We start from the raw sequence: 17289 nt of genomic DNA, 5'->3' as shown, positions 1-17289 counted from the left end.
CTTTTATACTACTTAAAATGCTAACAGGTATCCAGAGTAGCAACTGAAACTGAATGGTCAAGAAGCAGCTGATACACATGAACAAGTCACCTACTGCTAACCCAAGATCTTGAATTAAACTCAGGTTTCAAGAAAACATGTCATTACAAGAGGTGACAAAGATGTCATGTGCTTTACAGTATCTCTAATAGTGAGCAAGCTTAGTATCTGCAACAATAAAACACTCCTCAAAGTCGCATTACATCCCTACTACAAAGCAATGCCAAATATTAACAATAGCTGAGGGTTGGCCTTGACCTACATTTATCAATTATAAAAACGCTTTTCTTACATATCTGTATATATTTAAAATCCTTCATGCTCTTCATGTTTCTAAACATCACCTCTGTATGTTGAAGTCACTGAGAACATGAAGTGCTTCTAAAGCTCACTTGAGCCTTACCTATAAAGCACACACTGAAACTCTGGAAACTGCACTGAATGTCCTCATTTGAAACATCAATTTAACATGAAACTGCTTCCTGCAATACATAGTCTGACTTTCCACCCTTTATGCTTAGCTCTAGTAAGACTGAGCCCCCTGCAGTTTGTAAGACCTGACACTGCTTTTCAAGCTTTCCATTCAATCCACTGAAATTCAGGATTGCCAGCATCTGTCTGGAGAACACCCCCTTCAGTTCAACTTGACTCCATCACTTCAACACAGTTCAGCAGACTTGCAGCAGTATAAGAAAAGTGAATTTAAATATAAAGAAAGCATCAATAACAACAAGCAGTTAAAGTCAGTATTTCAGAAATGTGACTTGCACACCAAGTAACACTTACTCTACCCAAGAATTTGCAAGTATAAATAAAGTTTATATATTATGGTATATGCATCTTTTTCAGTGAAAGGACTGATACAACATATCTTCATCCTTGAATGCTGATCGAAGCTGATTTTATCTGTCATCTTTTTATCATCGTGGGATTTTTACAATGAATTTTTGATTAAAAATCTTGAGGACATGCAGTACTTTCACATTTCTCGTTAAAATACTAAGTACTTGAATAATGCACAGTCCCCAGAGCACACAGCCTCTTCTGCTGCCATTTCAAGACCCGTACATCACCTGTAAATTGTGGATGTCTTTATGTGTCATCTTGCGATCAGCCCTGTAACAATGAAGGGTCTAAATGGTCTTGCTAAGGGGCTTAAAATAGGATACTATAAAAAACAGAAGCGTCAAAGCCATATGTTTGGCCCGAAATGAGCCAGCCGATAAATATAACCAGTCCAGCTTTTATGTGGCAGTCAGTCGGCTACAGCGCTGAATTAAACAACTCCCTTGGTCGATCTTCCAGGGACAAACGAGTGCTATCAGCCCGCGCGGCAGTGAAGGAGTTTTACCATTTGCGTTCTCGCCGGAGTCACGTGAAGGACGGGATATAACACACGAATCCCACAGGGGACAGAAGGGCCCGGTATCAGCCCGGGTTTGAGATCACCCCATCAGGGCAGCGCGGTCGGGCTCGCTCATGCCCAGCCCCGGCCGCCCCTGGCCGCCGGCGGGCTCAGGCCCGCGGGATGAAGCCGTGCCAGCCCCGGCTCCCCCTTCGCCCGGAGGCGGCCGTGGGGCCCAGAGGAGCTGGAGGCGGGGCCGGGCCCTCTCCCCGCACCCGCCGGGCCTCCCTCCCCTCCGCCATGCGGCGCGGCCGCGCCGGCCCGGCCCTTTCCCCGCGCCGGCGCCGCGCCGCCCGCTCCCTCCCGGGCGGCCTCCGCTCAGCGCCGGGGGATTCCGGGAGGGCTCTCCCGGGCGGGCCCGGCCGTGGAGTCCCGGGGCGGGCGCGGCCGGGAGCCGGGTTGCGGCGCGGGAGGCGACCCGGCACCGCGTGTGTGTGGGCGCGGCCCGCACTGACCGTTCGCCCGCTTCAGGGCGTTCTCGGGCCGCTGGAAGTACACCGGCATGATGGCGGCGGCGGCGGCTCCTCACGGGGCGGCGGCGGCTCCGAGCTCCAGCCAGGCGGCACGCGCGGCCGGAAAGGGAGGGAGCGGCAGGGGAAGGGGAGGGAAAGGGGCCCGCGCGCGCCCTGACGGCGGCGGCGGAAGCGGAAACCCCGCCCGGCGCGCGCGCGAACCGCCGGGAGGGAACCGGGACCGGGCCGCGGCCGTCAGGCGGGACCGGGAGGGCACCGGGACGGGGGACGGGAGCGGGACCGGTTCCGGGTCGTGGGGGAATTGCGGAAGAAGCGGGAGGGGGATTGGGACCGGGACCCTGAAGGGATCGTGAGATGGGGACATGGGGAGATCGGGACCGTGAGGGGATCGCGGGGCGAGCTCCACGAAACCCTTTGTCCGCAGCCATAAACGGTACCGGGGGCACGGGGGGTTTGTCGGGGAACGCGGTCGGGTGGCGCTGGGCCCCGTGAGTCCTGCGCCTGTCTCGCACATTCTCTTATTAGCATTGTTTTTACTGTTCGTTCCTTTTCCGTTGATGCTTCTAGTAAATCGTCTTTAGCCCAACCCGTGATCTTTACCTTTTTGTACCTCCAATTTTCCATCCTATCTCTGGGGGACGTTGGGAGGGCGAGTGGTGCATAGTCTGGGGTGTTTCAGTGGAAGCATTAAATTGGGGAATTATATTCCTAAACCATGACAAACCTGTATTTTAGTATGGTCTGCTTTAAGTAGAGTCATCCCTAAGGTATTAATAGTACTGATCAAGTGCTTTTCTTGTGTTCATAAAATTAATTATAAATAAATCAATCAAATTTGATGTCCGTCGGGTGGCTACCTGAGGTCTGGGTGGCAGCTGTGCCCATGTCACTGGAGCCAGTGGTGACAGCCACTCATGGGGACTGCAGCTGCCCTGCCTGGTACTTATTGCTGGATTTGCTATTGCACAGCCCACTCCATGGTTTTGGATCTCTGCAGTTCATGAAAGCCCTCCAGGCTGGGATCAAGATGATTTTGTATCCGGAGCAGCTTTTATCTGTCTTGTCACGTCTCTTCCTATGTGGTAGTTGAGTATATTTAGTGTGTATGCTTCATGACTTGATGAAAATCATATGGCAGGCTTCCCCTTAGGGTGTTCCCTAGCCAGGTCTCTCAGAACTTCACGTTTTTTAGCAGCTTCTGATGCTCCTCTGTTAATCCCAGTTATTTCAGAAGTTTCTTCTAATCAGTGTCATGGTATTCCTAGAATCATTTAGGTTGGAAAAGGCCCTTAAGATCATGGAGTCCAACGTTCAGGTGCCACTGTTCATCCAAACTTGCAAATGAGATCCTTACATTCTCAATGAACTCGCTGATGCATGGAGTTACTCAGGAATAGCTGTTCTTCTTCCATGAGTTCCTCACACCACCCAGTCCCCACTTGGGCACAAGCCAGCCTTTATCCAGGCTGTGTAGAAACACAGGGATGTCTCTGTTTTTGGGTTACTCAGGGTACAGCTCCTGGCCCTGACTTCAGGAGGTGGTTGCCAGCAGGGCCACCCTCCTTTTGTGTAACATTTCCCATGAACTCTGCCCCGTGACTTACAGAGGGCTGCAGAGATGATGAAGGCGCTGGAGCTCCTCAGCTTTGGGGAAAGGCTGAGAGAGCTGGGCCTGTTCAGCCTGGAGAGGAGACAACTGAGCAGGGATCTCATCCATGTCTGTCATTATCTGAAGGGAGGTGTCAGAGGATGGACCAGGCTCTGCTCGGTGGTGTCCAGCAATAGGACAGGAGGCAACAGGCACACACACGGAATTCCACCTGTATACGAGGAAGAACTATATTTTGCAGTAATCACTCACTGGGACACTGCCCACGGAGGGTCCGCAGTCTCCCTCACTGGAGATGCCCAAAAGCCGTCTGGACACGCTCCTGAGTACCATGCTCTGGGGACCTGCTTGAGCGCCGGCTGAGCTCCATGGTCCTTCCAGCCTGAACTGTGCTGTCATTCTGTGACGCACACAACAGAAAAGACACGTTTTTCCCACAGCGTTTTCTCCGTTTTCCGCGTTGCCGCCGGAGAACTGGCGGGCGGGTCCCGGAGGAAGAAGGCGCCGGGAGCGCTCAGTAAATGGCGGGGGGGCGGGCCCGGCCGGCCGGGCGGAGCGGCGCCGTGAGGGCCGGGCGGGCCCCGGCGGGCGGAGCGGGGCCGGGCGGGCGGAAGGCGGCGGAGTGAAGATGGCAGAGCCGGAGGCGCAGCTGCTACGGGCCGTGGGGCTGATCGGTGAGGGCCGGGGGAGCCGGACCGGGCCGGGGCGGTACCGGGGCCCGGGGCGGTACCGGGGCCCGGCGGGCTGAGGCCGCGGGCCCGGGCGGTGCCGGGGGTGCCGGCTCTGCCTGTTGCAGAGCTAAGCCGTGCACAACTCGGCCGAAGTGTCTGAAATTCGCGGCTTCCGAGGTTTGTGTTGCGAAATCAGAACTAGGGAAAATCATAAATAAGCTGGTCCGTGTGCTTGTTCCTCAATACCGTGCTCGTGTTGAATGTGCATTCAAACTTGGTGTTTCTTTGACCTCGTGAAGCAGGTCAAGAATGGAGGTGTATTAATATTTTAAAAATAAAATTCGTATCAGAATTCCTGCCTTAAGGCTTAAACTGCAGTGGCAGAACTGGATGTCTAGGGTTAGAGTAAGGTGGAATTTTAATCTGATTCCAGGAAACAAACCTGATTAACCCATCAATTTACTTCCTTGCTGCTGTTTGGCATTCTCACAGTGAACATCTTTCCACCATAGAAAAAGACACCAACGGAGATGCTTTGTGGGTTTGGTGTTATCCGTCCGTAACAGCTGAACTGAGGACTCTGTTGCTTCGAAAGTGTTGCCTTACAGATGAAAACAAATTGCTCCATACGTTTGTGTTTGGCCAGTATAAAAGGTCTTGGTTCTACATCACAACGGTAGAAGTTCAAGATTCTCCAGCTTTGAAAAAGGTATGACCTGGCAGGGTCTCTCAGTAGAATGCAGGGAGGGCTTCTGCAGAGCTTCCTCTGTGGGTTACAGCAGTCTTTTCCCATGGAGAGAAATGTGAGGAAGAGAAGGGATTCAAGGTGTTGTGTGCTCACAGATACAGCTTTGTCCAGGTGTCCAGCTGGTCTATGTTTCGTTTGTCACCAAGACATGGAATTGCAGAATGATTGAGATATTCATTACACAGTTCTTTGTGTTTACATACAAATGCTATTTCATGCTGCTGTTTGTAGTTAATTTGCATTTCAAGTTCAGCATTTTTTCTCTCTACAAAGTTTGTTTCATAGTGCTCAGAATCTTGTTCCTATAGAACCTGCTGCCTTTTTTCCCCAAATGATAGAGTTGTGTAGGAACTTCCTTTTCTACTGCGTTGATTACTGGAAGACAGCAAATACAGTTGTATCTTCTATCTTTTTCCTGTTATGAAATCATTAAACTGTCGGTTAAGTCTGTTCAGTTTTCATGTTTCATGCTATGTTGTTAAGTAGGAAGATAATGTGGTAATTTTGTATGTCCACAGCAGAATGTTGCTTGCCTTTCCTCAGTCCAAGTTTATATTTCCTATGAAGTAAAATAAAATTAAATGTCACAGTGCTGTCTTCAACAGTTGCAGTGGGAGATGCTCTTTCATGAGGACACATGAGCCAGGTTGTTGTCTGCAGACTTTCAGTCTTGTACTGTCCCAGCACACAATCATTTGATTGAGGAAGTTAGAGCTGTTCTGCTTGTGGGCCAGTTATCTGTGTATTTTTTCCAGTCTCTTTCTAAATATGTCAATGCTGTCTGCTTCCGCAGCCTCCTCTGGCAACAAATTCTGGAAGTTTCCTCCCTGCTGTGGGGAAGAAAAATGTCTGTTTTTTAATAACTTCATGAGATTAGAGGAAAGCAACTCTTGTTTGTAGGTTAAGCAAAAGATAGTCTGTAGTAGAGCTGAGTCACATCACAAATCCTCTGTCCAGGCCACTCCTGCAGTTAGGAACTTGGATCCTTGAAATAAAGTGACACTGTTTGTGTGGGGTCATTAGCTGAGCTCTGTGTGTTTCTGTGCCTGTGTCATGTGCAGGTGACCCACTTCTCCATTGTGCTGACTGCCCAAGACTTCAACCCAGAGAAGTATGCAGCCTTCACCAGGATCCTCTGTAGGTCTGTATAAAAGCTGGCCTTAGGTACTGCTGTGTGTGTGCTTAGATCTTGCCAAAGCAAAAGGTTGAATTCATTGTGTTGTGTTTGTTCAAACAAATTGCTGGAAACTCAGTCCTACAAATGAAATCAGATGATAAAAATCCTTGATTTGAGCTTGTTGTATACAGAAAGTGTTGGGTGAGTGTCAGATGTTCATTGAGTTTTAATGTGTGTCCTCACCAGACACATACCACCACCACCTCACACTCATTTTCTCTGAGAATGTATTTTTAAAAATTGTAAATGTTTGGGAAGATGTCAGTGCTGGACTCAAAGACTGACTCAAAGATGTGTATGGTGAATGACTTACACAACATCTTGATAGATGCTGCGTGCAGCTGCTCTGAGCTAAGCACAGCACCCAGGGATGGTTTTGCTTTTCCTGTAGGGAAGTGAGAGCCCTCTTCCAACCAGAAAACCTCATTTTCTTGCCCTTTTTACTCACTTCCGTTCATGTCCCCATTCTCATGCTCCCTCTTTGCTTCTTATTTTGCTTTTCCTTCAAATTCTGAGTTAGTTCAGTCCCAGTTCCTGATACCAAGAGTATTCCCTGAGATTTTGCAGCTAATTAGATACAATTCTGAGGTTACTGTGCTCTTGGGACTTACTATATGTAATGCAGACTTGGGAATGTCTTCAGGCTTACCAATTCTGCAGGGCACTGAAAGACTGAGATATGATGGATGAAATACTTAGATTCACTGTGGATCACATTTCTGCTGATTTACCAGCTAATACTTCCTTTCAAATCTAGAATCGATTCTTCTAAGCATGATAATAATTGAGTTTCAAATGTGATGTAGCTTTGTGCTATAGCTGACATGGAAAATGTGTAGTTGACAGCTTCAGTGCTATTCCTGAAATATCTTAACCTGTAAAATAGGTTACAGTGTCTCTCTGCTTCCTGGAAGACAGCTGACAGTGCGTGGGTTCTCTGCATGCTTCTTCTGTGTAGTTTTGGGTTTTTAATGAGTATCAAGGACATGTTTATATTTTTTCTTTCATCATTTAGCAAAGAGTACAGAAGAATGGCAAAAGATACCTGGATAAAAGATTAAAAGCTATGTAGTCATAGTGTGCTTGTAATAACAGGAGTTACTGTGGTAGTTGCTTTTTCATTAAGCAGACACCTTCCAAGTCTGCAAAGAATCCTTTGTCTGGACACCTGCCTACACCTTTGGGGTGTGTTTCTATCTTAGTCTGTGTTGCTTCATTCATAAAACAGAAAGCTGAAATAAATAAAAATAGGGTTATTTTAAATTCTAAGACAGACATGTTCGTGTGCATGTTGGAAGATTTCTAGCTTAGTATTTAAAACCTCAGCCAAGTGTCCAGAATAAGAATTATTGCCAACAATATTGCTATTTGGGATACTGATTTTTAATTTTTCATATATATATTGGTGCACTGATGCAGTTAAAATACCAGATTCTCTCCTTTTCACACAGAATCTACTTGAAGCATGGAAGTCCAGTTAAAATGATGGAGAGTTACATTGCAGTCCTTACAAAGGGCATCTGCCAAAGTGAGGAGAATGGATCCTTCCTCAGCAAGGACTTTGATGCTCGGAAGGCTTACCTTGCTGGCTCCATCAAAGGTTAATCTCTGCCAGAGTCTCTGTTCTGATTTCTTGCTTACAGCCTAAAATACAATCTTGTTTTCATGTATGCTTCAAGTAAGCTGTGCTGACACTGTTACCTGTGCTGTTATTATGAAGATTCTTCAAAAATATGATATCAGCATATGTATCTTCTAGAAAATAATTTCCCTTCTTTTCTAGATATAGTGTCTCAGTTTGGAATGGAAACAGTTATTTTATATACTGCATTGATGTTAAAGAAGAGAATTGTAGTGTACCACCCTAGAATAGAAGCTATCCAGGAATTTACCAGGTACTTTATCAGTTCCTTCCTTCCCACCCACCCCTAGAAGTCCACCAAATTTGGAACCTTCATTGAGAAAAAAAAATCCATATTTTAAGGGAAAAAAAATCTATCTTAAACGTGTTTATAGAAATTCTGGTGAATCCTTCTTAAGGTTTAGCTGTATGTTGGCTCAACTCAAAAAAATTTAATGGTGGAATGAGTGATAAACTCTGCTTGCACTGATAGCAGAAATCCCTACAGTTCATATACATAAATATATATAACCTATATATATATATATACATATACCCCCCCAAATGAGACCTAGTGATAATTGTTCTTTTTCATGGCATGCAATTTTTACTGTGTAGCTTTAGTAAGTGTAAGTAAAAATCCACTGTGTCTCAAGTTGCACCATAATCTCCCCAGGACTTTGCCTGCTTTAGTGTGGCATCGACAAGACTGGTCAATTCTTCATTCATATGTGCATCTAAATGAGGAGGAATTGGAAGCCTTAAAAGCTTGTACAGGTAGTGATAATATATTAATCAAAAATATCAGGAAAATTCAATTTCAGCTTCTGTTGCTGCAAAGTTCTGCACCAGGGAACTTTGGAGGGAAAAAAGGGTTATTTTGCTATTAATGCTACTGATCAAAGTTAAACATCATTTCCTCTGGAAAGGGCAAACCAACTAAACAAGTATGTGGGAAGATAATTAGTTAATCTGCTGGCTTTGGGTGGATCCATATCAGTCTGCCTCTAATCACAGATGCAAAGCAGCCTTGAGACTTTTTTGATGCTTTGATTGTAGGGATTGAAAGTCTTCCTGTTTTAGAGAAGCAGCTCATTTAGATAAGCTACTTTTCCCAGCTTCTACACATCACTAGTAATGGAATGTTTTTTTATAATTCCTAACTTTGAAGACTCAGACTTCTATTTTGATGTCAGTGAAATCTTAGGCTCCTAAGCACAGGTAAACTTCACCTGTTGGAGTTTGGTCTGTGTGACACAGTGCTGTGTGTGCATAGTGCTTAATGCATAATCCAGGCATTTGCTTTATGCAGAGGTTACTGTGACACATCATGTGGCCATTAAGAGGCTTCTTTATGTAGAATATGAGCAGGAAGACTACTCACCTTCAACATTTCTACAGCTCACTAAGCATCTTCCATGGAGAAAAACTGCTCCAAGTTTGCTCACCTGACATGCTATAAATAAGAAACTCTGCTGGGTTTATTCCTCTGTTCCAGTCTAATACTGACTTTGTGACAAGAGGCCCCAGAGTGGAGATTTTTGTAATGAGAAAGTTGCAAATGAGTAATTTTGGTAGGAAGGTAGGAAGACAGTTTTAAAATTTCAGATTGGTAACTTGGTGATATTGCTGTAGTGTTAGCAGTTAATCCATGCTCAAGGCAGTTTTAGAAGTCAATTTTTAAGCTCCTTGGAAATGACACATCAGCTGAACACTTGTTGAATGATAGTATCAAGAAAACAACCTCCTGGGTCCAGTGGGTATTGTGTCAAATACTGTTAGAACAGACTTTAGGACTGTGATTTTTGATTTTATTTATGAAGAACCTAATCTTGCTCAATTCCGTGCTCTAGGTTACATCGCTGGATTTACAGACTCTGAAGTGAGCAGTAGATCAGACCTCTATGACGTGTATGTGAATTTGGCAGACAGTGAAATTACAGTTTCACCTGTAGTAAAAGGTTGGTTGCTGTTTATATTTTGGATTTAGAGGCATTTTATTCCAGAGTTGACAGTAATTGCTCAACCTTCCTGTAGGTCAAACAATCTTGATCCTTCTCCCATCCAGATTTTGAAAAGTCAGTATGTAAATCTCTGTCTTCATTTTATTGCCACCCTGGAAGACTGGTTAAAGTTGGAATTTGAAAAGCTGTGCTTTGTTTTCCAACAAATGCACAACTGAGATTTCTTAACATCCATATTAGACATGGAAGAGACTTCCAGCTGAATGGAGAGGTATTACATGAATTTTTAGAAACACTTATCACTAAATACTTGACGACTGGGCATTATTTGAAAGAAATCCTTGTGTGTTGCTTATCATTTTGCTGCTCCTTATCACTGTTTTGGGCCGCTTCAGAGGTACTGGCTGTTGATAGAAGATTATTGCCTTTACCAACAGATTACAAATGGCAGTCATGAAAAGATTCCTCAGTTTGGTGTGTTATTCATATGCATTTCTAGGTGTCACAAAAAAGGTGATTTTATGTGTGGTTTGGGTTTTTTTTCTTACACAGAGGCAATGACAATGGGAAAACTTCACAAAGAAATCGGACAACTAATTGTTCAATCTGCAGAAGATCCAGATAAATCAGACAGCCAAGTCATTAAGGTTAATATTTTATTTTCAAATCTAATTAACTTCTATTGCTAAATCTTGGCAGAAGGAGGGAGTAGGAGGAAGAGTGTCACTGAGAATCAGTCTCTTCTACCTTCTGCCTTTTTAAAAATGAGCATTTTTATTCATCATGCAGGTTTTTGAGGATAACTTACTTGATTTATATTCTCTTGAGTAACTACATTGCTGAAGAAAGTTCAGAAATTCTATTGATTGTAAGATTGATTTCCCAGTTTTATTCCACAAAGCATGGATTTTCCTCAATGCTTTGTCATTAATATTACCAATACCTTGAAAAGGTCCTGCTAAATATGGCTTCTTAGCTATAAAAGCTGATTTTTATGATGATGGCATTTTATCACTCCCTCCCCCATCTAATACTAGACATTTCACAACTGAGTGACTTAGTCACAGAGCTCAGTAGGGTCAGGAGAGGAGTGGTTGTGCATCCTTTATCCAATATGACATGAGAGCAGGCTGAAGAACTATTACAAGGTTACCTTAAAATAAATGGGGTTTTTATTTTAAATGAGCTATTTATCATTATTTCCTTTTTTTGTTCTGTATTGATTGTTTTTTATTTTAAGTGTATATGAAAACCTTTTAATACATAATACTATATTCATGGTTGTTTGTTTTTCTGTTCCTTAAGGACATTTCTCTGAAGACAAAAGAAATCTTGGCTACTTTAGCCTCACTTACTGAAGTTTCTGATGGCAATGAAAAACCAACCCTTAATGCTGAGGCCCTAAAACAAAAGCGATTTCCACCAGCCACAGAAAACTTTCTTTTTCATTTAGCAGCTGCTGAACAAATGCTCAAAATCTGATTTTGATGCACTGCAGTGTTATGGACCAATTCTGAAAAAGCTGTCTCTGCCACCCAGATAGGTATACCTGGTATTTTATGTGAAAAACTAAAGGTGTGAGTCAATGTCCTAGTTACCATGATGTAATGCAGAATATTGGAGCTTGACTGGGAACATATGGAGACATATTTGGGAACATTCCTGGTGTTATTATCTCCCCCCAACTATTAAAAGTGTACCTATGGCTCCTGTATTTCACACCACAAAGTGAATGGATGTATAAGTAGCACAGGCCAGTGTGTCCAGGCTGTGGCAGATATCAGTGTAGTGTCTGTTTGTCCTGCACATCTCAGAGGCTGGACAGCTCTGACTTGTCTGCCTGGGGTCTGGAACACGGCTGCTGTGAACCCAGCACAGCTGGGTTGTGCTGATCTCTGCATGTTCAGGGACACCCTGAACATGCAGCTGCTCTGAGTGTTCCTGCTGGGCTTCCAGGGATGTCAGCCTGTCAGATGCTGCTCTTGCTCTGGACTGCCTGATAACCTGGAAATCCCAAATAAATGGACAAGTTCTCTCTTTCTACTTGAAAGTGTCTAGGTGTGAATAAAGGATGTCTGAGAAAATCTGATGTGGCAGCCTTAGTATGAAAAGGAAGGGATATTTTGAAGCTCAGGTGTGAGTTGAGCACCTCTTTTGGACTCTTGCCTTAGAGGTTTCCTGCCTTTCACTCCATCCCATCTCTCTGATGGAGGGATAAGACACAGGATTACTGTGCTTGAAGTGGGGCTTCCTAGGGGGGTCGTGGACAAGTGCTGCCTTACAGCTGGAGTCATTTAAGAAGTTGTTGGGGCTCTCATCTGAGAAGAGACCTGGCCATTCATTCCTGATCCATGTGAGAGAAAGATGAGTCAAAGCCTTATGCAGCAGGAATGCTCAAATGGCCAGCTGCCACAGCTAGAGCAGCAGCTTCGTGAATGGCTGGAGCTGTAACACAGGTACTGTCTGATGGTGCTCTGTGTAAATCAAATCTAGATGGGAACTTCTGAAGTCATAGTGAAAACTGAGAAAGAATTTAGAGAAAATTAAAATTTACCTGCTTGTTTGGTTGCACAGCCATAACTCAAGAGTGGTTTTGATTTTTTTTTTTTTTGGGGGGGGGTGGGTTTGGAGTTTTTTTGTTGTTTCGTTTTTTTTTTACACAGCAGCCTGAAACTAACTGCTTTACAATCTTCTGAGAAGAATTTAGAGTCTGTAAGGAAATGCTCTGAGCCAAACAATCTGTATTTGTTCAGAAACGTCCACAACAAATCAGTCAATTCTGCAGTAGCACTTTGTTAAAAGAAAAAATAGCCTTTTTCCTGGCCTTTGTACAGATATGTTGTAGCATGTGGTTTTACATAGAGATTTTATACTTATGATTAAAACTTTAGTAACCAATATTTATATTGTTAAATAATTGGATGTTTGCTATTCTGAAACTGGTAGAGCTTATCAATAACTATGTGCAAGCAATATTGGTTGGAAAAAGAGGTGTCCTTTTGCTATGTATGATACCTTAAGGGAATCTATTTTAGAATGTGATTAAGGAATGTGGCATCTGTGTATACATTGGGTGGTTATTACAGTCAGGAAATGAAAGTGCTTCAGAACAATCCCCTATTTTCAGGGGTTTAAAATTCTGCTTTAAACTTAGTCTGAAGTCTGAACACAGTAGCATGTAATTTTTTTTTTAACTTCTGAGAAAAATATTGCAACTGCCTTTGTTTCCATGTAAGTGCTCCACAGCTTTTTTCCCCATTTGCCCATTAATGGTTTTTGTTAATGGTTCTTTAATATTGCTGCTTCTATTTTGGGACCTATAAAACAGTCGGATTAGAAGAGCTGCAAAACTGTGCTGAAAATTCTATCCAGGACCTACTTTAAAGTCCACTGAAATGGAATTCTTTCACCAAGGAAAACCTGAATCTGCTTCAGCCAGCTTGTCTTAACACCAGAGTGTAACTGAGAAGAAATTCCCATTGTTTCTTATTAACAAACTGCCTTAAAGCATATCTAGAGACAACCACACAAAGCAGAGGAGCTCAGCTGCAAACTAAACCTTGAATGCCTGCTTTGATTTCTGTTCTGGAAATGTTTCAGTTGAAAATTTCAGTGTTGTATTAGATCTCCTGACGTTTGTGCAACACAGATGAAATACAATTTTGCACTTAAGGAACTGGACTCATAGCATGCTTATGCCTATTAAAAAATTCCTGAACAGTCTACCCTTTAATTTATGTAAATTTTTTCTTGAATAGTTGTGGCCATAGAGCCACAGGCCTTAGCTTTTAGTTTTGCAATACTGGGATTGAGCTATGGTTTGGTCTTTAGGTTGGAAATATTCAAACACTTCTGTCATTGCTGATTTTTATCAGCACTGTACAAGATTTATTGGCCCCCCTCAGTTTCAGTGTGTTCAAAGGATTGTCTTAATGTTCTTGCATTTTCTTAATGACTTTTGACACTGTTTCCTTTCAAAAATGTTTAAAATAAAATAGAAAAAAATGCAAGGTCTGGACAGGAAAATATTTCTACTTCTTTCTCACTTCCCTTTCCCCAGGAGGCACACAGGCAGACTCTGGGTGCAGTTGCTCTTCTGCAGTCAGATGACATCCTTTCTTCCTCCTAGAAGCAAAGGCCATTTAAAATGGAATTTTTATTCATACCTTTCTGTTCTTGGAGAAATACAAAATGGTGAATGGCTCCTGTGCCATAATATCTCTATTATGTTTGCAGAAATGGAAGGTAAAGAGTGGTGAACAGGGCAGAGGCTTGCAAAGGGGAGCAGGATTAACACTCAGTCCCTGCAGTTGAGATTTTGCTGAGTAAATTGGGTTACTTACTGCTTTCATCCCTGGGGTTTTAGTTCCTGGTATGAGCTGCCCTGCCCTGTTTCCCCTGCAGGCAAATGTGTGAAGGGGAAAATGTTCAATGGAGAGCAGTGTAATGGTTTGTAACCTGAAAATTTGTAAAACTTGACACGGGACATGAGACAGAATCCTTCTTAAACGTCCTGGCTGCTTCTGCATTTAGCCTCTGACTGCTCCTGAAATGGCTGCTGAGGGTTTGTTAATCGTGGTGTGTGAGATGTCAGTTGAAGCAGCTGCATTCCTCGATAAAAAACAAGCCATAACACTCAGTGGAGGGAGTTCCCAGCTGCCTCATCGTGCCTTACACCCTTCCCCAGGCAGCTGGCTCCTGGAGTTTGAGTCAGAGCATCTCTGGGCAGGTGAAGTCATTCCTTGGAGCTGCTGAGTGATGTGGGATGGGAGGACACTCCAAAGCCTGGGGAGCAGCTCCTTCCCGAGTGACACTGCAGCACGTGGTGTTTGCTGTCTGACAGGGAAGGAGCTGCAGTGCAGGACTCCCTCCCTGACTTCATCCTTCCTTCCTCCACCCCAGCATGTGGGGAAAAGGGAAAAGCAGCATGGCTGTGCTACAGGCCTGGGGGTAAAGCAAGGACACAGCTCCAGCTGAGAAAGGCTTTGATCTCAGTATTTCTTAACATGGGAGTGGCTGACTTTTTTAAGCTACATGAAAGGAGCCTGAAAGCCTCACTGGATTTTCCTACATTTCAAGATGAGAAGCTGAGTGGGTGAGGCACAGCATCTTGTGCTGTATTAAGACTTCTGTTTTCCTTGAAGCTGAAAGCTTCCATCTGTTGTCATTCACCACAACTTAAACTGGTTCCACCACTAATGCACTGTCACTTAATACAAGAGCCAGCTAAGGCAGGAGACAGACCTGCCTTGGGCTGGTATGTGGTTAATCTATCCCACATTACAAAGGGCAAGGCTTCCTCTTCCCAGGTCCCACAAACGTGAGGCTTCACTGCTCGTCCCAGTCTTGTTCCCTGACTTGTACCTCTGGACTACCAGGTGTCTGGTCCTGCCAGTTCTCATCTCAAGGACTGGTTCAAGGCTGAGGATGCCACGGCCCTTTTAGCAATGTATTTTCCCTGCCCTGATTTGGGAAGTGGCTGAATCGACCAGACTGATAAATGGCAGGCACCTGCCCTCCTCTTCTGCAGAATTCTGGTTAGGACAATAGAAACATTGGGGAAACGGGTATTTGATAATCCTGAAGGAGCTGAGTTTAATATGGCAAATTTCAACTCAAGAATTCAGTAAGAAGCTGGTGGAGTTTGAGAAGGGGCAGCTGTGAAAACAGAAACTATTACCAGACCTATTCCAGAAGCCTTACTCATGGAGTTGTAATGACATCAATTTGCTTAAAACATCCAAGTGTGCTGCCAGTGAATTTATAGCTTGTCTAGTTACCATGACAATCCAAAGTTCACCAATATATTCTCTTCTATTTGCTGGCTTTGCTCTACTCTTAGGTTTGGGGTTTTTTTCACTTGTTCCCACTGTGGTTCATGTAACTAGCATTTACTTTAGCCATTCTTAAATTATGTTTAAAAAAGGAGTGGGGAGAGGTGCAGGTCTTCACTGTAGTGCCAGTTACTGTTTATGGAGAGTGGAATCAGACCCGTTCAGATTTGCCCTTGGTATGTGACTGAAATAGGAGAAACATATTTAGCTAATTTCACTCGGGATGTTATCTGTGCCTCTGCTATTAAAGGCTTGGAAGAAGACAAACACTTCACCTAGAGAGCCAGGCTGAGGCTTAAGCCTATTCCACCTGACCCTGTGGTAGAATAATGGAATGGTTTGGGGTTTAAGTGACCCTAAATATCATCTAGTTCTAACCTCCCAACATGAGCAGATGACATTTGGCTCAGCAGACCCTTTGGTCTGACACAACACAATTATTTTCTTGACCCCAATGACATTTTACCATGTTCTGAAGAACATCACCCACAGAGGCTGAGTGAGCCTGCAGAGTTCAATAGGTGTAAACAATCCTTTACCTATAAAAATTCACTACAGTTCTCCAGTGGAGTACTGCAAACTCTGCCAATTACAGACAGTATCCATATGGTCTTCCTGGAACAGCTTTACAGCATGTTCCCCTCCAGTTCCAGGTCCTTAGGATGTGCTGCTGCTCCTTTCTCCTATTCCCTTGTCTGACCTTTCCCTCCAGTAAGTTGTTAGAGGAAGGCTCAAAAAAGGCAGAACTCAAAGAAATTAAATTCAATCCCCAACTTCCTGCTTTTGTTCAGTGCCAAAAGCACAGCAGGGATCTCTTCTTGCAAGAGCCCAGGACTGCTATTTTTCCTTCCTTTGCTCTATGCTGCTCTCTTCCTGTAGGATGGATTGGATTGGGCAACCATTTTTCTCCTCACATTGTGAAAAGAAATCCAATCCTCCAGCAACAACAGAGAGTGAACTGCGTGTTGTGCCCTAAGGAAGTTAAATTATGGCACACTTTGGAGGCTGCACTTGTGCTAATCACTTTCACATAAATAATTTTCCATTATTTAATGCATTCCCATCCTTGTCACACAGCCTTAGCAGCACCTCACATAACCACAGGCAGGGGTTGTAGGAGAGGTGGCTCAAAAATCACTGAAGATGTTCTCACAATCACAGGGTCTCCTATAAGCTTTCTGCAGCCCTTCCCAGATAGCTGAGGGTCCCTGAATAATTTCACAGGATCAGCAAAATGTATCACCTTGCTGATCAACACACCAAAATAATGCTACATATCAAAAGAGCTTGCTTTCTTTCTTTGGATAACCACAGCCAACCTTCAAAAGTGGAATTCCTCATTGTCCCCCACAAGGTCAGAAAGACATGGGATCTCCTCATGATTTCAGTGTAAAAAAACAAGCTCTAAAGCTCAAAGGCCATCAGGCCTCACAATTACTACAAGGATATTTAGAAAGCCAGGAACTAATTGGTAATCAAGTCTGACACCCATTTCCTGAACACTTTTTAGACAACTAAATTAAACAAATATTCCATTGCCATGAGGGTTGCTTTGTCCAATATAACTTCAAGGGCTGCCTCAGTCAGGTCTCATCCTCAAAATGAGCATTGGTAGATCACTGAAAACATCAAAGTGTTCTGATAAGAACCAGCTGGACTTTACCCACAGGAGTACTGATGTCAAAGCCTTCACCAGCTGGGTTCCTGGAAAGAAGCACACCAAAAGTTGCAGCAGCAGAACAAACCTA

General features: G+C 44.0%; 2 protein-coding genes across 2 annotated transcripts in view; one reads left to right on the top strand and one right to left on the bottom strand.

Annotated features, from left to right (window-relative positions):
* The window catches only part of EIF3A (eukaryotic translation initiation factor 3 subunit A), a 28806-nt gene extending 26366 nt beyond the window's left edge, over positions 1-2440 (bottom strand). The window contains exon 1 of the mRNA XM_086900631.1: positions 1900-2440. Coding sequence (XP_086756757.1) covers positions 1900-1948 — 49 coding nt within the window. The 5' untranslated portion in view covers positions 1949-2440. The remainder of the gene's footprint in view (positions 1-1899) is intronic.
* A 1603-nt stretch (positions 2441-4043) lies between these two features.
* DENND10 (DENN domain containing 10) lies at positions 4044-13717 on the top strand. Its single transcript, XM_086900634.1, has 9 exons — positions 4044-4200; positions 4710-4906; positions 6007-6086; positions 7574-7722; positions 7906-8017; positions 8420-8520; positions 9597-9704; positions 10260-10354; positions 11013-13717. Exons 1-9 carry the CDS (start codon positions 4155-4157, stop codon positions 11187-11189), a joined length of 1065 nt encoding a protein of 354 aa, XP_086756760.1. The 5' UTR covers positions 4044-4154; the 3' UTR covers positions 11190-13717.
* The last annotated feature ends 3572 nt before the right edge of the window (positions 13718-17289 follow it).

This window comes from Cyanistes caeruleus, chromosome 8 (genome assembly GCF_971803275.1).
Source record: "Cyanistes caeruleus chromosome 8, bCyaCae1.hap1.1, whole genome shotgun sequence".
NCBI classification, from domain to species: Eukaryota; Metazoa; Chordata; class Aves; order Passeriformes; family Paridae; genus Cyanistes; species Cyanistes caeruleus.
This window is presented reverse-complemented; position numbering and strand designations above follow the sequence as displayed.

Bases quoted from the DNA above. Each gene is read 5' to 3' on its own strand.
- DENND10 (XM_086900634.1), top strand. From the start codon at position 4,155: ATGGCAGAGCCGGAGGCGCAGCTGCTACGGGCCGTGGGGCTGATCG. The intron at 7,723-7,905 runs GTTAATCTCTGC...CTTCTTTTCTAG, and splicing joins CCTTGCTGGCTCCATCAAAG to ATATAGTGTCTCAGTTTGGA. The intron at 8,018-8,419 runs GTACTTTATCAG...TAATCTCCCCAG, and splicing joins GCTATCCAGGAATTTACCAG to GACTTTGCCTGCTTTAGTGT.